The sequence below is a fragment of the Gorilla gorilla genome, chromosome 3 (genome assembly GCF_029281585.2).
Source record: "Gorilla gorilla gorilla isolate KB3781 chromosome 3, NHGRI_mGorGor1-v2.1_pri, whole genome shotgun sequence".
Classification (NCBI taxonomy): domain Eukaryota; kingdom Metazoa; phylum Chordata; class Mammalia; order Primates; family Hominidae; genus Gorilla; species Gorilla gorilla.
Window position 1 is genome coordinate 123,082,944 of NC_073227.2, and position 21,571 is coordinate 123,104,514.

General features: G+C 39.8%; 1 protein-coding gene and 1 pseudogene across 1 annotated transcript in view; one reads left to right on the forward strand and one right to left on the reverse strand.

The window, feature by feature from the left end:
- MANBA (mannosidase beta) overlaps positions 1-11,385 on the reverse strand; it is a 129,354-nt gene extending 117,969 nt beyond the window's left edge. The window contains exon 1 of the mRNA XM_004040205.4: positions 11,075-11,385. Within this exon, the coding sequence (XP_004040253.3) occupies positions 11,075-11,251 (177 nt within the window). The 5' untranslated portion in view covers positions 11,252-11,385. The remainder of the gene's footprint in view (positions 1-11,074) is intronic.
- On the forward strand, positions 1,713-2,954 carry LOC101149241 (ribosome biogenesis protein WDR12-like; annotated as a pseudogene).
- Positions 11,386-21,571: the final 10,186 nt, after the last annotated feature.

Here is a 21,571-nt window from a genome sequence, read left to right on the forward strand (position 1 = left end):
ATACCTTTTCCAGAGGGTTGTTGCTGAAATTATATGAACAAGTGCACACGAAAGGGCCAAAAAAAGTACATCACATGTGGAAGACATAAAATAAATGTTACATGAAAATGAACTGTATAGGCTGATTACATACATTAATACTTATATATGATAAGGACCAGCCAACGCTTACCTAAAAATTTAGCTCTCAGGTGGTCCTTTGATTTTCAGTTCGGGGCCACGCAAAGCAAATCCTCCCATACCCTAAATACACCTCATGTGGCATCAAACAAGAAAGTATATGTCCAGGTTTCAGGATCAGGATTTTTTAAACCATCTGTTTTTTTTTTAAATGAGGGCTTAAAAACCTTGGACTTCTCTCTTCCCAGAAATTGAGCAACATTATTAATTGATGACTGTTTCTGTTTAAATTAAATTTCAAATGCAGAGTCATTAGCTATTTTATCTCCTTAATGTCACACTTGATAGAAGCAGTCAAACTTTTTTTTTAATTTTACTTTAAGTCAGTCAAACTTTTAGAAGAAGACATACATATCTTTAAAGGGTCACTTCCTAAAAAGCTTTTGAGATCATTTCACATCATAAAATGATCACGTAAAGCCAAATATTTCCTTAGTTTTTTCTTTTTTATTTAAAAAACATTTTTTATCATTCTCAGTATTCAAACAAATATTTCATCCTTACAAGTCTTAAGATCTCTGTGGAAGGTTAGTATAACAACCAGAAAACCTTCTGTTTTAAGAAAAAATGTATGTTTAGTCATTTTGGATTATAATAATGGGACTCTCTTCTCTGAAACACATCAAAAATATTTCACAAGTCATAATGGTATTGTGGTTATGTTGAAGAAAAAGGAAGTCCTTATCTTTTAAAGACCCATACTGAAATGTTTGTGGACGAAATAATGTGATAACTGGGATTATTTTATAATACTAAGGGCGTCAGGAGCAGTGGCTCACACCTGTAATCCGTACACTTTGGGAGGCCGAGGTGGGAATATCGCTTGAGCCTGGGAGTTTGAGACCAGCCTGTGCAACATACAGAGACTCTGTCTCTACAAAAAAGAAACAAATTAGCTGGGTATGGTGGTGTGTACCTGTAGTCCTAGCTACTTGGGAGGCTGAGGTGGGAGGATAGCTTGAGTCCAGGAGGTTAAGCCTGCAGTGAGCCATGACCACGCCACTGCACTTCAGCCTGGGTGACAGAGTAATAACCTATCTCAAAAAACAAAAAAAAAATGATAACAAAACAAAATAATAAGGGATGGCATAGTGGATAGAGAAGAAACAAAATTAGCCACGAATTGATCATGTTGAAGCCAGGTGATGGATACATGAAATTTCATTTTGCCAAGTATCTCTATTTTACTATTTGTTTGAAATTCACCCAAAGTTTAACAAAATTCACATAGAAACTGCTTATTTGCTACTTAAAGAATACAAAAGTAGAATGTACACTGATGCACATATATTGTTAGAATGTACTTATGAGTGATAACCTGCAGATTGGAGACTCCATAGACAGACTCATGGCTCCTTAGAAAGAATGATTGTGGGTGGAGCAGACCCAAGGAGAAAAAGCAGAGTCCAGGCTTAGACTGCAGCTTCTCGCTTACCTGTGCAGTCTAATTTTGAGCGGCCTCTTTGTAGTTAAGAGACAGGAGCTCCCATTCTCTGTCTACTAACCCAAAAGTCTTGTGTGTACTCCTTGCCATGGCTCAGCTCCAAACACATTTCTACACCGATAACAAGAAATATGCTGTAAATGATGTTTCCTTCTCAATCCCTGCCGCCTCTGAATTTGCTGACCTTAGTAACATCATCAATAAATTACTAAAGGACAAAAATGAGTTCCACAAACATATGGAGTTTTATTTCCTTATTAAGGGCCAGTTTCTGCGAATGTCCTTGGTCAAACACATGGAACTGGAGAACATGTCATCAGAAGTACTTGTGGAAATAGAGTATGTGAAGTACACAGCACCCCAGCCAGAGCAATGCATGTTCCATGATGACTGGATCCTTTCAGTTAAAGGGGCAAAGGAATGGATCTTGACTGGTTCTTATGATAAGACCTCTCAAATCTGGTCCTTGGAAAGAAAGTCAATAATGACAATTGTGGGACATAGGGATATCTTAAAAGATGTGGCCTGGGCCAAAAAAAAAGATAGTTTGTCTTGCTTATTTGTGAGTGCCTCTATGGATCCAACTATTCTCTTACGGGAGTGGAATAGAGAGAAACAAAGTGAAAGCCCGACCGTGCTGCAGAGGTCATGCTGGAAGTGCAGAGTCTATAGCTGTTGATAGCTCAGGAACTAAATTTTGTAGTGGCTCCTGGGATAAGATGCTAAAGATCTGGTCTACAGTCCCTACAGAAGAAGAAGATGAAATGGAGGAATCCACAAATCGACAGAGAACACAGAGCAGCTATGACTCCCATAGTGACCCTCTCTGGTCACAAGGAAGCAATTTCCTCAGTTCTGTGGTCAGATGCTGAAGAAATCTGCAGTGAATCTTGGGACCATACAATTAAGAGTGTAGGATGTTGAGTCTGACAGTCTGAAGGCAAAATCTGACAGGAAATAAAGTGCTTAATTGTATTTCCCATTCTCCAACTTTGTAAGTGTTTAGCATCTGGAAGCACAGATAGGCATACCAGACTGTGGGATCCCTGAACTAAAGACCATTCTTTGGTGTCACTGTCCCTAACTTCAAATACAGGTTGGGTGGCATTAGTAAAATGGTCTCCTACCCACGAACAGCAACTGATTTCAGGATCTTTAGATAACATTGTCAAGTTGTGGGATACAAGAAGTTGTATGATCTGGCTGCTCATGAAGACAAAGTTCTGAGTGCAGACTGGATAGGGACACAGGGCTACTTTTCAGTGGACAAGCAGACAATAAATTTTATTCCTACAGATATTCACCTACCACTTTCCATGTGGGGGCATGAAAGTGAATGATTAATTGATCATAGAGATTCTTTATACAAATGAAATTGGTAGAAAATCATGAAATTATATTTATGCAGATGCAGAAAGCAGCCATTTGAAATTTATATAATGTTTTCACTCTTCATAACAGCTAACATTTAACTATCTTTTTTCTTATTTTGTATTTATAATACAATAGTTTGTGTTTATAAAATAAAAAGAATGATTGTGACTAGCTTGTTAATCACATGTATAGCTACTATGATGTACTCTTACAGTTTACAGTTAACTAATTTACACATCTAAAATATATCTTTCTCTGGCCATTTGTCCCAATTGCATGTGAAGAATATAAGGTAATAATAAAATTTACGGAAAAAGTACTAAGTATCTGTTGCCTACCACTTTTTAGTATATGTGTATATTTATATACTTATAATTTTTATTTTCAAGTGTAGATTTTGAATAAGAACACATCTTTATAATGTGGTGTATGAAGCTATTTGCAATAATCCTGGATCTATATTTACAGACACAGACAAATATATTCATGATATGTTTTAAATGTTAAAGTAGCTAATAAAACCACCTTAGGGGATGATTTCATTTTTATGTTATATTTGTCTCTATATACTTAGAAAAAAATGTGGAAAAATAAACACTAGTAATTTTACAGTGGTCTTTTTCTGCTTTATATTATGTTTTATTGGTTTTTCTTCCTTCTTTATATTTTCTGTATTTCTTTTATCCAATGAACACTAAATAAATACGCATTTTTAAAAGAATTTTAATCATGTAACCTTTCTAAAGATTAAAAGAGAAGGAATAACAATATTATATCAGTATATGGGAATTTAGTGCATGATAAAAGTAATATATCAGCGGACAAAAGAGAAATTGTTCAAATCATGAGTTATAGGCAACCAATTAACTATTTGGAAGAAACCTCAAATGAATCAAAATTTTAAATATAGGAACTATAAAGATAGCTGACAGGAATTATTTTTAAGCAAACTACCAAAGACAGAAACAATCATAAAAGGAAAACAAAAGATTTCAACATATACACAGCTTTAAAACATCCATATGACAAAATACTTCATTAATAAATGGGACATTTGGGGATTTAGTGTTAATTTGAATTTTTGAAAATATATAACAAAGGGGCCTTATAAATCTATATTAAAGAGGCCACCCATGGTGGCTCACACCTGTAATCCCAGCACTTTGACAGGCCGAGGTGGGCGGATTGCCTGAGCTCAGGATATCGAGACCAGCTTGAGCAACACGGTGAGACCATGAGAATCGCTTGAACCCGGGAGGCACAGAATGCAGTGAGGAAGATGATGCCACTTCACTCCAACCTGGGTGACAGAGTGAGACTCTGTCTCAAAAAAAAAAAAAAAAGAAAAAAAAATCGCCATTAAAGATAAATAGCCAAAAGAAGATGAATTAGAAATGCCCATGTCACCAATAAACTTATGAAATAAACGTATAAAGGTATTTGAACTTACTAGAAAATAAATTGATTTTGTTTTGTTTCTTAAATAATATTCAAATCTAGCACCTAAGATAAGCACTCTGATAAAATAATGGTGGCAGTGTACAACTGGTACAATGTTTATGAAAAGCAACTTAGAAGCACGTACTAAATGACTAAAAAAAGTACGTATCCTATGAATCAGCTATTTAACTTTTAAATATTTGTCTAAGAAAATAAAGATGTACAGTAAAATTTAGTTAAAAGGATCCTCATCAGAAAAATAGAAAAAAATGGAGTCCAATCTAACTATCCAACAATAAGTAACAGATTATAAGTGATGGTAATTGTATATAACATAATTTTAAAAGAGCCACTAAACATGGTTCATAGAAACCTGTTTAATGCAGGTAAGAGCATCACAATACATTAAATGTGAAAGAGTTGTTATTTATTTTATTTTATTTATTTTATTTTTTTTGAGATGGAGTCTCGCTCTGTCACCCAGGCTGGAGTGCAGTGGCGTGATCTTGGCTCATTGCAAGCTCCACCTCCCGGGTTCATGCCATTCTTCCGCCTCAGCCTCCCGAGTAGCTGGGACTACAGGCGCTGGCCACCACGCCGGACTAATTTTTTGTATTTTTAGTAGAGACGGGGTTTCACCATATTAGCCAGGATGGTCTCGATCTCCTGACCTCGTGATCTGCCGCCTTGGCCTCCCAAACTGCTGGAATTACAGGCGTGAGCCACTGTGCCTGCCCAAGAGTTGTTAAGCTGTATATTTAATACTTATAAAAGTGTATGCATTAAAAAAATTAGAATGGATGCACTGAATTTTTACTTTAATAGTGGTTATCCTGCTCAATGAAATAAAAGAGAACACAAACAAATGGAAGAACATTCCATGCTCATGGATAGGAAGAATTAATATCATGAAAATGGCCATACTGCCCACGGTGATTTATAGATTCAACGCCATCCCCATCAAGCTACCGATGACTTTCTTCACAGAATTGGAAAAAACTACTTTAAAGTTCATATGGAACCCAAAAAAAGCCCACATTGCCAAGACACTCCTAAGCCAAAAGAACAAAGCTGGAGGCATCACGCTACCTGACTTCAAACTATACTACAAGGCTACAGTAACCAAAACAGCATGGTACTGGTACCAAAATAGAGATATAGACCAATGGAACAGAACAGAGCCCTCAGAAATAATACCACACATCTACAACCATCTGATCTTTGACAAAGCTGACAAAAACAAGAAATAGGGAAAGGATTCCCTATTTCATAAATGGTGCTGGGAAAACTGGCTAGCCAAATGTAGAAAGCTGAAACTGGATTCCTTCCTTATACCTTATACAAAAATTAATTCAAGATGGATTAAAGACGTAAATGTTAGACCTAAAACCATAAAAACCCTAGAAGAAAACCTAGGCAATACCATTCAGGACATAGGCATGGGCAAGGACTTCATGACTAAAACACCAAAAGCAATGGCAACAAAAGCCAAAATTGACAAATGGGATCTAATTAAACTAGAGAGCTCCTGCACAGCAAAAGAAACTACCATCAGAGTGAACAGGCAACCTACAGAATGGGAGAAAATTTTTACAATCTATCCATCTGACAAAGGGCTAATTAATCCACAGTCTACAAAGAACTTCAACAAATTTACAAGAAAAAATCAAACAACCCCATCAAAAAGTGGGCAAAGGATATGAACAGTCACCTCTCAAAAGAAGACATTTATGCAGCCAAAAGACACATGAAAAAATGCTCATCATCACTGGCCATCAGAGAAATGCAAATCAAAACCACAATGAGATACCATCTCACACCAGTTAGAATGGCGATCATTAAAAAGTCAGTAAACAACAGATGCTGGAGAGGATGTGGAGAAATAGGAACACTTTTACACTGTTGGTGGGACTATAAACTATTTCAACCATTGTGGAAGACAGTGTGGCAATTCCTCAAGGATTTAGAACTAGAAATACCATTTGACCCAGCCATCCCATCACTGGGTATATACCCAAAGGATTATAAATCATGCTACTATAAAGACACATGCACACGTATGTTTATTGCGGCACTATTCACAATAGCAAAGACTTGTAACCAACCCAAATGTCCATCAATGATAGACTGGATTAAGAAAATGTGGCACATATACACCATGGAATACTATGCAGCTATAAAAAAGGATGAGTTCATGTCCTTTGTAGGGACATGGATGAAGCTGCAAACCATCATTCTGAGCAAACTATCGCAAGGACAGAAAACCAAACACCGCATGCTCTCACTCATAGTGGGAATTGAACAATGAGAACACTTGGGCACAGGATGGGGAACATCACACACTGGGACCTGTCATGAGGTTGGGGGCTGGGGGAGGGATAGCATTAGGAGATATACCTAATGTAAATGAGGTTAACGGGTCAACGGGTGCAGCACACCAACATGGCACATGTATACATATGTAACAAACCTGCACGTTGTGCACATGTACCCTAGAATTTAAAGTATAACAAAAAAACGGAAAAAATAAAAAATAAAAATAAATAAATAAATAAAACTGTTGGGGGCATTAGCCACATGAACAGCTGTCAAAAAAAATAGTGGTTATCTCCGTAAGTGATGTTTCCAACCTTCTTCTTACTTATCTATATATTTTAATGTTGGCATACAGAGACTATCTAAAAAAAAAAAAAAAAAAAAGAAGCAGCTGCTTCAAAACTTACACCAGTGAGAAATTCCACAGAAAAGCTGAGAACATTCCTAACAAGGGTCCCTTTATCTATGCACTTAACATATCATATGGAAATTAATTAGTTTTCTGCCTCACTAAAGTGGCCTCCCACAAAATAGGAACTATAGTCTCACTCTCAATTTCTTTTTTTATTCCTAATGCCTATTACACTGTGTGGCATAATAGCAGGCTGAGGGCCAGGCACGGTGGCTCATGCCTGTAATTCCAGCACTTTGGAAGGCCGAGGGAGGCGGATGACCTGAGGTTGGGAGTTCAAGACCAGCCTGACCAACATGGAGAAAGCTTGTCTCTACTAAAAGTACAAAATTAGCCAGGCATGGTGTCACATGCCTGTAATCCCAGCTACCTGGGAGACTGAGGCAGGAGAATCTCTTGAACCCAGGAGGCAGAGGTTGCGGTGAGCCGAGATAGTACCATTGCATTCCAGCCTGGGCAACAAGAGTGAAACTCCGTCTCAAAAAAAAAAAAAAAAAAATAGCAGGCTGAAGGAATAACTTTTCACAGAGAACCCAAAAGACTCTCTAAGAAACCAAAGGTTTAGATTCTGTACAGAAAACCCAGAGAATCACCTATGAAATAGCCAAGACTAGCCACAGAATCTCTCACTAAATACAAATTTCATTTAACCAGCTCAGATAAAAAAAATCCTGGTATTTTCCTGCACCTCCCCCTTCTGTCTCCCAATCCATTAACAAATCCAACTGAAGAAATCCTCTTGTTTCTACATGTAAAATGTGTTCTCACAACCATTCTCACCATTTCACTGCCACCATGCTTGTCCAAGCCAGAAGTCATCTCTTGCCCATACATAGACCAGCAATAGTCCCCTTGGTTGGTCTCCAGGCTTCCACTCTCCTGCACTGTAGCCTTCACACAACAGAGTGACCTTTAAAAAGGCAAATCTAATCATGCTACTCTAAGCTCAAAGCCCCCAATAACTTCCCATCACATGTAGAATAAAAGCCAAAGTGTTTCCTATGGCTCACAGCCTTTCATGATGTGCCCTAGACTTTGAACTCCTCTCCTACCCTCTGGTTCCCAGGTCTCCAGCCACACTGGCCTGCTGACTATTCCTGAAACTTGTCAAGCTCGTTCCTGCCTCAGGGCCTCTCTCCTCCCCACTCCTGTGTTTTTCCTCTTTGCTGGAAATGCACTTCTCCTTAAAAGTGACCTTTTCAAACAGGTCTTTTTGTTTAGAAGTCACCTTATCAAAATACCTATCTTGAACCACTTTTTAAAAAATAGCAATGCTTTCCAACCAGCCTTCACTGTCTCTTCCTTTAACCTGCTCAATTTTTCTTCAGTGTGCCACCTGCCTTACATCATTTATTAATTTGGTATATGTCTATCTCCTCCATTAGAATGTCCATTAGGGAAAGGACTTTGTTTTCTTTACCACTCGATTTCAAGTACTTAGAATAGTGCCTGCCACATTAGAGGTACAAAATAAATATGAGATAATTAACTAGGTGAATAGATAAATAAATGAATGATATCACCAAGATATGTTTCAAGTTCTTATACAAACACAATATTTGGCCCAGTGTCTACTATAAACCGTAGAATATTTCCTCAAGTCAACACCAAAAAGGGATGTTATAATAAAGCAGGTCGGACAACAGTCTCACATTACTGAATAACGATACTGATCTGATGTTGATGATTGCTTCTTTACTTTTTTTCTTTTTTTTTTTTGAGAGAGGGTGTCACTCTGTTGCCCAGGTTGGAGTACAGATCATGGCTCACCGCAGCCTCAACCTCCTGGGCTCAAACGATCCTCCCACCTCAGCCTCCCTTGTAGCTAGGACCACAGGTGTACGCCACCATGCCCAGTAAATTTTTTAATTTTTTGTAGAGACAGGGTCTCACCAGTTGCCCAGACTGGTCTAAACTCCACCTACCTCTGCCTCCCAAGTGCTGGGATTATAGGCATGAGCCACTGTGCCCAGCCTGATGATTATTTTCAACAGGCCTTGTGTTTCCTAAGCCCCAAAAACCTTCCCATTTCTCATTCCACTGCCATTTGAGACCCATAGCCACCTGATTGAAACCTCAAGGTTTTGCTAAGAATTTATGAAGAGAGTTAAGAAATCTCTTCAAATTGTTCCTATGAGGAAGTTATTTCATACTATGAGCAAATTCATTTTCATTAAGTATCTGTTGTAACCAAACGTTGTTTCTTAGCTTCTTAGCTCTGTAATATGGCACAATAATCTGACTTACTGAAGCCACTCATTATTTCCCATTGGCTTAATTCTTCTTTCTTTTTCTTTCTTTTTCTTTTTTTTTTTTTTTTGGTAGAGATAGAATCTCTCTATGTTGGCCATGCTGGTCTTGAACTCTTGGCCTCAAGAAATTTTCCCACCTCGGCCTCATAGACTCTTTCTATGTTGGCCATGCTGGTCTTGAACTCCTGGACTCAAGGGATCCTCCTACCTTGGCCTCCCAAAGCTCTGGAATAACCGGCTTGAGCCACGTACCAGCACCCATTGGCTTAATTATTTCAGTAAAATCAGGCAAGGAGGAACCCTACAAAATAAACACAGGCATTCTCAAAGCAGATATAAGTGAAAACTCAGAGTATACTGTGGTCAGCTGTGTTCTCTATCACAAGTAGTTTGTCAGCTTAAAATAAAGTACTAAAGTTTGGGAATGATTTACTCTAAAAATACATCGGACAATGTTCAATGTCATTTACAACATTCACCTCCTTTCTGATACACATCTCAGGAAAAAAAAAACAAACTGCTAAGTACCAGGTCAGAAATTTGGCATAACCCTAGATGACCACCTTGTCACGCAAATAAACTTAGAATGGTGCTCCTGAAAGTCAGCCACAGTGCTTCAAAAACACATGATTTTTTAAAACACCAAAGTAAGCATATCACATAGTATAGAGACCAGGCTATGGAGTTGAGACCACCTGGGTTAGAATTCCATTTCTTTCCATTTAGTTGCTGTCACCTTCCTAATTTCTCTGTGTTCCATAATTCCGTATTATCCATAAAGTTCAGATATGAACACTTACTATATAGAGTTGTTATGAGGATTGGACAATGTATGCATCCCACAAGTAGATCAATTACAAGTACATTTTGCCCCAAGTTAAAGACAACATGGGAACGCTGTGCAAGAGGGAACAGCAAAAGCAGTTGGAGGATGGAAGTCAGTTTGCAAATCTATGCGCACAGGCAGCCAAACACGAAAACGTTCCCCACAAGTAGTCTGTAAATTGGAGACTCCATTGGGATACACACACACACACACACACACACACACGCCTGAGAGGAAATAGCACCTTTCTTCATCACCAAGTTAGCCTTAAAAATTATTTACCCATTGTTAGCCACACTAGCACTGACAAACCCAACTTTACTCTTGTAGGTCATTTTCCACAACGTCTGTGCTACGTCAATCCCAAATCTGACTCCCTGACGCTTAACAGCGAAAATAAAAAACCGAGACATTACTCAATAGAGTTAACCCTTACTTAACAAAACGCTGTTGTCCCCTGTGGCGTGCAGACAGTAGAGACAGTAATTCCCGACCTTATGCTTGTCAGTGACAGCATGCCCTTTGTATACACGCTTCAGTAGAGAACGACTGCAGTAAGTAAACTGCTAGTAGCAACACTGTTCCCCTATCTAAACTTCCGCTTTCCAGAGTTACTGATGTCCCAACATGGGTCGGTCGCTCAGTCTCCGTCAAGCCGGTACCCCATAGCTTGGGCATTTCCCCCCGCAGATCACAAGATGCAAAGGGGAAGTTACTGCCAAACCGACGAGAATGGCCCAGAGCTGGGGGCTGCCAGGCGGTTCCTGGGCCCCTCTCAGCACCAGAGGAAGGCGGGCGCATGCTCGCCGCGGGTCGGCCGCACGCCATACCTGGATCAGGCCCTGCTGGAACAAGGCGCTGTGCACGCAGCCAGGGACCGCCCCGGGCAGCTCCAGCGAGCCATTCCCATTGCAGATGCTCCAGTTGCCCCGCAAGCTGTAACTGAGCTCCGCGGCGGTGGTGCCTGCACCGCACAGCGCGAGCAGCAGGAGCAGGTGGAGGCGCATCTTGAGATCCCGCGCCACCGAGATGTGGAGGGATCGAAAGGCAGCGCTGCAAGGGACCGGCGGGGAAGCCACTCACCCCCTCGGAAGTAGCCGAGGCTTTAGGTCCCCGCCCCGGCCCCGCCCCTAGGTCAGCTGAGCGCTCTCCCGGCGCAGCCGCGGGCGGGCGAGAGGGGAACGAGGAGGCTGCGCCTGCACCCGCTTGAAGCCGGGCGTCGCGGGTGCGGGAGCTGCAGCCCCCGAGAATAGCTACAGGCTGGGGGGCATTGCGGTCTGAGTCTTCCCTCAGCGCTTCTTCCCGCCGCCTCAGTACATACAACTGGAGGCAAGAATCTTGCACGGTAATTGGGACAGAAAGATCCCTGGGCGCGCAGTGGCACAAAGCGTCGGGAGATCAGAGACCGACTGTACGTGGAGACCATAGCTGGAGAGTCCCCTCACTCCTTCAGAGAACCCAAACTGGGAGACAACCCACCACTTCCCTTCCGCCAAATTTACACAGACCCTCTAACACTCACCCCGCTGCAGCTCAACTCGCGGGTCTCAGAGCCTACCCCGCCCTTCAAAGAGTAAACAAGTACTAGCAGTATCTCCATCAGAAGGTTGTTCTGAGGGCTAACCAAGAAAATGCGACTATAGCATGCAGCATGGAGCCTGGCCCAGAGAAGGCATTCACGTTAGCTATTGTTACTAGCGGCCTACGTCCTTATGTTTCATAAAGCCCCACGGAGGTTTCTGAGGTTCTGGAACCTGCACTAGGCGCGCAGCTGAGTTTAAAATCCTCTGCACTCACTAGCTGTGGGACTTGGGCAAGCCGCAAAATCTCCATCTCCGTTTCTTGAAGTTTTCAAGTTGTTATAAGTATAAAATGAGTAAACATATGTGATCGTCCCTAACAATGCCAGAGTACCCAAGAAATACCACGGACTTATTTCGGGTCTTGTAGTCAAATGGCCTACCTGAGTCCCATTTTTGCAATAGGATGTAACAGTAATCCTAGAAGTTAAGACGGAATTTTACATTGCATAAAATAGACTGCCTTTCTCCTGTGTTGACGCTATCTGCCTTATATTTATGCTTCGGAAGAAGTCCTTGAAAAGAAATTTTCTCTCATCAAATCTGAGCTTTGTTTTGCCTTATAATGGCCTTGGAATTGCCTGATTCTGCAGACACCGGGCAATATCTTACTTTGCAAAGTCAGCATTATTTACAAGCCCTGAATATCTTGGCTTAAAGGACATTATGGATTATCCAACCAAGCCGCTGGCTTTACAGATGAGGGAACTGAGTTCAAAGGGATCGGGGCCAGGCGCGGTGGCTCACGTCTGTAATCCCAGCGCTTCTGGGAGGCCGAGGCGGGTGGATCACTTGAGGTCAGGAGTTCGAGGCCAGCCTGGCCAACATGGTGAAACCCTGTCTCTATTAAAGATACAAAAATTAGTTGGGCGCGTGGTGGCACGTGCCTGTAGTTGCAGGTGCTCGGGAAACTGAGGCAGGAGAACCGCTTGAACCCAGGAAGCAGAGGTTGCAGTAAGCCGAGATGGCACTACTGCACTCCAGCCTGGGCTATAGAGAAAGACTCTAAAAAAAAAAAAAAAAAAAAAAAAAAAAAAAAAAAAAGAAGATCAGGTGACTTGCCTGTCACATAGTGGCAGACAGGATTAGAACCCTCCTCTTCAAGGTCCTACTGTCAGAGCCCAGTGATGCTATAGGGGAAACGCTCTCACTGCTTCAAAGCCTTCCTCACTCACTCCAGAAGCATTTTTACCTTTGATAGAAACAAAGCTCTCAATTCAAATTATATGCCATAATTCACGGCATTAAATGGCTAGCCATGGTCTGTGCAACACTGATAACACAAGGTTTATGGCAACAAGAGCGGCAAAGGAATTTTTTCATAACTCCCAGAGATTTCATTAAGTCAAATCAGAGGAAAATTCATCCTTGATGATACATATGGATATATTCTGTTTATTAAGAAATACCTAAGAAATATAATTTTTAGAAAAACAATAATAGAAGATTCTCATTCCTCCTTTCATTCCAGGATGCAAGCATAACATCATTTAGGTTACTTCACTTTGACAACAGAGAACATCAAAGAATAATCAAAACCCTAATAAGTACTCTTCCTAAAATTGCAATTGGCACAGATGACATGATGTTTTCATTTTGTTATAGGATAATTTTTGTCCATGATTTTCTGGTAAATAAACCTTATTTAGAGATAACATAAAACTTCTCAACTTATGTAATTTAAAGTCATGATACCAAATGCAATGTTTAAAATAGTTATGGGTATCTTTAACTTACACTGTATAAACAGATTTCATTTTGATCATTTCATTTGATGCTTCCCAAAACTTGAATTATTTAGAACAAGTGATCGTTCCCTGGTTTAAAAAGATAAATAATGCCCACAGTGATTAAATGATGTGTAGGGTCAGTATCCTGTCACAACAGACCAATGGAAGTAGTTAGGCCCTTTGCTATATGACAACATTTCCTTCATATCTAAATATATAAAATTGGTAAACTCATTAGAACACCATGGTATATACCAAGGCCAATGATATTCCAATCCCATGATATATTACAGAAATTATAATAAGGGAAAGAAAATGAAAGAGTAATCAGATGTGGAGTGGACATTTGCCTTTAGACTCACAATGTCTGATTAAACCCCAGGACTGGGGATAATAGCCCATAAGTATCCTGCCCAAAGGTTTGACATACTTCCCCAGAGTTTGAAGCCCCAAATGTTAGAACAAAGAGAGGAGGTAGTGGAAACTATGTACACCACTAGAATTTGGTGTGTCAAGGATGCATATGCATGAGTTTCCTATAAACCAAGAGGACACCGTAGGAAGTAACCAGGCTTGAGCCAGTATAATGGGATTCTACCCAAGAGAGTCCAAGAAGTCAACTAGAGGACACATGGCCTATGTCAGCAAACTGTGTATATATACACATATACTGTATATATACATATACTGTATATATGTATATGTATATATACGTATATGTATATATACATATACGTATATATACGTATATACATACATATACTGTATATATACATATATAGATACATATACAAATATATATTTTAAATATATAATTTATATAATGATATAAATATATAAAAATATATAATTATATTATATAATATAATTATATAATTAGGAATATAATATATTATATTCCTAAATAATGCATGGGTCAAAACAATAATAGATTTCCAGTTTCTGGCCTGGCATGTAAGGACCTTGGAAGTCATCACTCTATCCTAAAAAGCAAGTAAAACGCTGCACAAATTGAAAATAGACAACTCTTCTTAGATGAGTCAAAGAAGTGAGGTCACAGGGCAGACTGCTGCCCCCAAAATTAGAGATGTAGACAGGTAGATACAGGCAATTACAACTTAACTGAGTAGACCACACACACTATCCCACAACCATTGTCCCATAGCTGAAATCTCAGTGGGAACCAGTACAGAGTAGGAAGACCTGGACTATAATTGACAAATTACTGGAGGACCAATATGCACAAATTTGAGAGTTAAAAACTCCAAGGGGGCCCAGTCTTAGGGTAGCAGCTATGCTTTTGTAAGTTTGCCTCCAGGAGCTCCACAAAGCTCTCATAGTGAAGATTGAAGAAAAATCCTCTCGTGTTTCCTGCAAGGGAGGAGGAAAGTAACTATTCTGAATGTGCCAGAGATTCTGTGCTTCTTAACGAGACCCACTCTCAAAAGAAACAATTTTACCAGAGCTGAACCGACTGGGGTTTTATCAGAGTCTCGCCAGCCTGGGAGAAGGAAAATACCCAGCTCCAGCCCCCCATAGACATTCTGCCCCATCTAAGGGGGTGAAACATAGCTGAGAAGCACTGTGAAGTTCACAGTCCAGGGGACTGGGCTCACTAGATGACTGAGACCTAATGAGAGGACAATAGACCATTTTCCCTCTCCCGACACCTTCCCAACACATCACTGAAGGCCTATTTATGGCAATTCCTTTCACCCAGGATGTCATGTATGGCTTTCAACAAAAATTTACAAAGCCAAAGATACAACTTGGAAAGACAAAGCAAATGCCAAAACCAAACTCAGATATGGGAGGAATGTCAGAATTATCAGTCCAGGAATTTAAAATAACTATGATTAATATGCTGAGAGCTCTAATGGAAAATTTACACAACATACAAAAACAGATGGGTAACGTAAGCAGAGACATGGAAATTCTAAAAAATAATAAAAAATGCTAGAGATGAAAAGCACCATAACAGAAATGAAGAATGGCATATTAATAGATGGAACTCGGCTGAGGAAAGAATCTCTGAGCTTGAGGGTATGTCAACAGAAACTTTCAAAACCAAAAAGCAGAGAAAAATGTATGCAAGAAATGAGCAGAATATCCAAGAACTGGGGGACAACTACAAAAGATATTGTCAATGAAAAGAGTCAAACTCTATAAATATTTGAAGAGATTTATTCTGAGCCAAATATGAATGACCAATGGCCTGAGACACAGCCCCAGGAGATCCTGAGAGCATGTGCCCAAGGTTGCCCAAGGCTACACAGCTTGGTTTTATTTATTTTAGGGAGACATAAGACATCAATCAATACGTGTAAGATGTACATTGGTTTGGTCCAGAAAGGTAAGAAAATTTGAAGTGGGGGCTTCCAGGTCATAGATGGATTCAAGAATTTTGTTCATCGGCAATCGGTTGAAGGAGTTAAGTTATTGTCTAAAAATCTATAATTAATAAAGGGTAATGTCTGGGTTAAGATAAGAGGTTGTGGAGACCAAGGTTCTCATTATGCAGACAGAATCAATAGAAGGGAATGTTTCTTATCTGACTTAAAGAGTTTTCTATGAGTCTTAAGGTCTCTGTTTTAATGTTAATGCTGGCAGGTATGCCTGAATTCCAAAGGAAGAGGGGTATAATGAGGCATGTCTGACCCCCACTTCCATCAGGGCCTGAACTAGCTTTTCAGGTTAACTTTGGAATGCCCCTGGCTGAGGGGAGGGTCCATCAGTCAATTGCATGGCTAAGAATTTTATTTTTGGTTTACAATATAATATACATGAATAGAGACTACTAGAAGGAGAAGACAGAAAGGAACTGAAGACACATTTGAAGTAATAATGACTGAGAATTTCCCCCAAATTAATGTCAGACACAAAGTCACAGATCCAGGAAGTTCCAGGTACATCAGCAGGATAAGTGCCCAAAAAACTACACCTGGGCATATCATATTCAAATCAAAGATTTAAAAAAATCTTGAAAGAGGCCAGAGGGAAAAAAGCAACTTACCTATAGGGGAGCAAATATAAGAATTATATCCAACTTCTCCTCAGAAGCCATGCAAACAAGAGGAGAGTAGAGTAAGATATTTAAAGACTTGCAAGGAAAAAGTGCACCAACCTACAATTCTGTGCTCTGCAGAATTATTTCTCAAAAGTGAAGGAGAATTAAAGACTTTCTCAGACAAACAAAAATTTAAATAATTTATTGCCAGTAGATTTGCCTTGAGAAGAATGTTAAAAGAAGTTCTTCCAAGAGAAGAAAAATAATATAGAAAATTAGAAAATCAGATCCACATAAAGAAAAGAAGAGCATTAGAGAAGGAATAAGTGAAGGTCAAACAAAAACTCTTATTTTTGCCAAGGCATGCTGGTTCATGCCTGTAACCCCAACACTTCGGGAGGCCAAAGCAGGAGGATCATTTGAAGCCAGGAGTTTGAGACCAACCTAGGCAACAAAACAAGACCCTGTCTCTACAAAAAAAAAAGAAAAAGAAAGAAAGAAAGAAAGAAAAGAAAAAGGAACTTTTATTCTTCTTATAATTTATTGACCTAACCTATAACAGCATGCTCAAAATAGTAATAGCAACAATGTGTTTGATTATCAAAGCTATGTATAAGTGAAATGAATGATAGCAATAACACAAGGGGTATGAGACAAAAATTAGGAATATTTTATTATTATAAAGTAATGAAGCAGTACAGTGCTATTTAAAAGCAGATTTAGGCTGGGCGCGGTGGCTCGTGCCTGTAATCCCAGCACTTTGGGAGGCTGAGGCAGGTGGATCACCTGAGGTCAGGAGTTCAAGACCATCCTGGCCAACATGGTGTTTAGTCTCTACTAAACATACAAAATTAGTAAAGCGTGGCAGCATGTGCCTGTAATCCCAGCTACACAGGAGGCTGAGGCAGGAGAATTGCTTAAACTCGGGAGGTGGAGGTTGCAGTGAGCTGAGATAGCGCCATTGCACTCCAGCCTGGGCAAAAAGAATGAAACTCCATCTCAATAAATAAATAAATAAATGCTGATTTACAGCCAGGTGCAGTGGCCCATGTATAAATAAACCAACAAATAAATAAATAAAAGCAGATTTAGGGCCAGGTGCAGTGGCCCATGCCTGTAATCCCAACATTTTGGGAAGCTGAGCTGGGAGGACTACTTGAGCCTAGGAGTTCAAGACCACCTTGGGCAACAACGTGAGACCCCATCTCTACAAAAAATAGAAATAAAAAAAATTAGCTAGGCATGGTGGTGCACGCTTGTGGTCCCAGCTACTGGGGAGGCTGAGGAGGGAGGATAGCCCAGGAGATTGAGGCTGTAGTGAGCCATGATTGTGCCATTGCACTCTGGCCTGGATGACAGAGTGAGACCCTGTCTCAAAACAAAAAATTAAAATTAAAATTAATTAATTAAAAAGTAGACTTGACCACACTGCCCAAAGCAATCTGAAAATTCAATGCTATTCCTATCAGATTACCAACTTCATTTTTCACAGAATAAGAAAAAATGATTCTAAAAGTCATATGAGGCCAGGCACAGTGGCTCACACCTGTAATCCCAGCACTTTGGGAGACTGAGGCAGGCAGATCTCCTGAGGTCAGGAGTTCGAGACCAGCCTGACCAACATGGAGAAACCCTGTCTCTACTAAAAATACGAAATTAGCCAGGTGTGGTGGCACATGCCTGTAATCCCAGTTACTCAGGAGGCTGTGGCAGGAGAATTGCTTGAACCCAGGAGGCAGAGGTTGCGGTGAGCCTAGATCACGCCATTGCACTCCAGCCTGGGCAACAAGAGTGAAACTATGTCTCAAAAAATAAAATAAAGCCAGGTGTGGTGGCTCACACCTGTAATCCCAGCACTTTGGGAGGCCAAGGTGGGCGGATCACAAGGTCAGGAGATCGAGACCATCCTGGCTAATTCGGTGAAACCCCGTCTCTACTGAAAATACAAAACAAAAAAAAAAGTAGCTGGGCGTGGTGGCACGCTCCTGTAGTCCCAGCTACTCGGGAGGCTGAGGCAGGAGAATGGCATGAACCCGGGAGGTGGAGCTTGCAGTGAGCCAAGATCATGCCACTGCACTCCAGCCTGGGCAATGGAGCAAGACTCCGTCTCAAAAAATAAATAAATAAAAAATGAAATAAAATAAAACCCAAAAAAGAACCTGAATAGCCAAGGCAATCCTAACCCAAAAGAACAAAGCCAGAGGCATAACAGTACCTGACTTCAAGCTATACTAAAAGGCTACAATAAACAAAACAGCAGGGTACTGGTACAAAAATAGACACATAGACCAATGGAACAGAATAGAGACCCCTGAAAGCCACACACCTACAAAAAACTGATCTTTAACAAAATTGACAAAGCTAAATAACGAGGAGAGGACACCCAATTCAATAAATGTTGCTAGGAAAATTGGCTAACTATATGCAGATGAATGAAACTGTACCCACATCTCCCATTACGTATAAAAATTAACTCAAGATGGATTAAAGACTTAAATGTAAGACCTCAAACTATAAAAATTCTAGAAGAGGCCAGGCGTGGTGGCTCATGCCTATAATCTCAGCACTTTGGAGGCCAGGGCAGGTGGAATGCTTGAGCCCAGGAGTTTGAGACCAGCCTGGGCAACATGGTGAGACCTCATGTCTATTAAAAAAAATGCTAGAAGAAGGCCTAGAAAATACTCTTCTAGACATTGGTCCTGGCAAATAATCTATATGATGAAGACCCCAAAAGCAAATGCAACAAAATTAAAAAATAGACAAATTAGACTTAATTAAAATGAAGAACTTCAGCAAAAGAAACTCTCAACAGACTAAACAAATAGCCTACAGAATTAGAAAAAAATTTGCAAACTATATCTCTGAAAAGGACTAATATCGGAGTCTATAAGGAATTTAAACAAATCAACAAGAAAACAAAAAACCCCATTAAAAAGTGGGCAAAGAACATGGACAGGCACTTCTCAAAAGAAGTTATAAAAGTGGCCAAGAAACATGAAAAAATGCTGAACATAACTAATCACCAGAAAGATGTAAATCAAAGCCACAATGAGATACCATCTCACACCAATCAGAGTGGCTATTATTAAAAAGTCAAAAAAATAACAGATGTTGGTGAGGAGGCAGAGAAAAGGCAATGCTTATACACTGTTGGAGGGATTGCAAGTTAGTGCAGCCTCTGTGGAAAGCTGTTTGGAGATGTATCAAAGAACTAAAAACAGAACTACCATTTGACCCAATAATTCCATTACTGAGTATATACCCAAAGGAAAATAAAGTTTTCTACCAAAAAGACACATGCACTCGTATATTCATTCCAGCACTATTCACAATAGCAAAGACATGGAATCAATGCCCACCAACATCAACAGTGGTTACCAACAGTGGCTTGGATAAAGAAAATGTGGTACATAAGGCTGGGTGCTATGGCTCACACCTGTGACCCCAGCACTTTGGGAGGCCGAGGCGGGTTGATCGCTTGAGCTCAGGAGTTTGAGACCAGCCTGGGGAACATGGTAAAACCCAATCTCTACCAAAAAAAAAAAAAATTTTTTTAATTAGCTGGGAATGCTGGTGTGTGCCTGTAGTCCCAGCTACTTGAGAGGCTGAGGTGGGCAGATCGCTTGAGCCTGGGTGGCAGAAGTTGCAGTGAACCAAGATCATGTCACTACACTCCAGCCTGGGTGACAGAGTAAGACCGTGTCTCAAAAAAAGAAAACGTGACATATACACCATGGAATACTATGCAGCCATAAAAAAAATGAACTCATGTCCTTTGCAGCACTTGGATACAGTTGGAGGCAGTTACTCTAAGTGAATTCATGCAGAAACAGAAAACCAAATGTTACATGTTCTCACTTATAAGTGGGAGCTAAGTCTTGAGTTCACACAGACATTAAGATGGGAATAATAGACAATGCAGACTCCAAAATGAGGGAAGAAGGGAGGGTATCAATGGTTGAAAAACTTCCTATTGGATACACTGCTCACTATCTGGGTGATGGGATCAATAGAAGCCCAAACCTCAACATCACACAATATACCCTTGTAACAAACCTGCACATATACCTCCTGAATCTAAAATAAAAGTGGAAAAATGTGTTTAAGTGAACTTGGAGTCACTCTAAATGTATACTGCAAACTCTAGGGCAACCAGTGAAAAAAAAATTTAAAGGAATGCAACTGATGTGCTAAGAAATATGATTATATAAAATGTTCAGTTAAAACCACAAAAGGCAGAAGAAGAGTGGAAGACAAAGATAGAACAAAGAACAAGGGCAACAAACAGAAAAGAGTAACGGGGTGATGGTTGCACCAAAATCTCAGAAATCACTGCTAGAGAACTTATCCATGTAACCAAAAATCACCTGTTCCCCAAAAAGTATTGAAATAAAAAGACAGTAACAAATGTGGTTATTGTCAGATGTTATAGATATTAATCCAACTCTATCAATGGTCTAAAGACACCAGTTAAAGGACAATTGTCAGAGTAGATGAAAACAATAAGACCCAGCTATATGTTGTCTATAAGTGACCTATTTTCATTATAAAGACACATCTAGATTAAAACTTAAAAGAAGGACAAAGATATACCACACTTACATTAATTTTTTAAAAAGTGAATAGCTATATTAATTTCAGAGAAAGCACACTTCAGAGCAAAGAAAATTATCAGGATACAGAGGGACATTACATAATGATAAGTGGGTCAGTTCTCCCAAAAGACCTTACAATCCATAATGTGTATGTGCTTAATTAATAACAGAACATCAAAATACATTAATCAAAAACAGAGAGAACTGTAAGAAGAGAAAGATAAATCTACTAATATATTTGGAGACTTCAGCAGCCCTCCATCAGTAATAGACAGATCTAGCAGGCAAAAAAAATCAGTAAGGACATAGTTGAACTCAACAATACCATCAATCAACTGGGTATAGTTGACAGCTGTAGACCATTTCATCCAACAACAACAGAATACACATTCTTCTCTAGGTCACATAGAACATT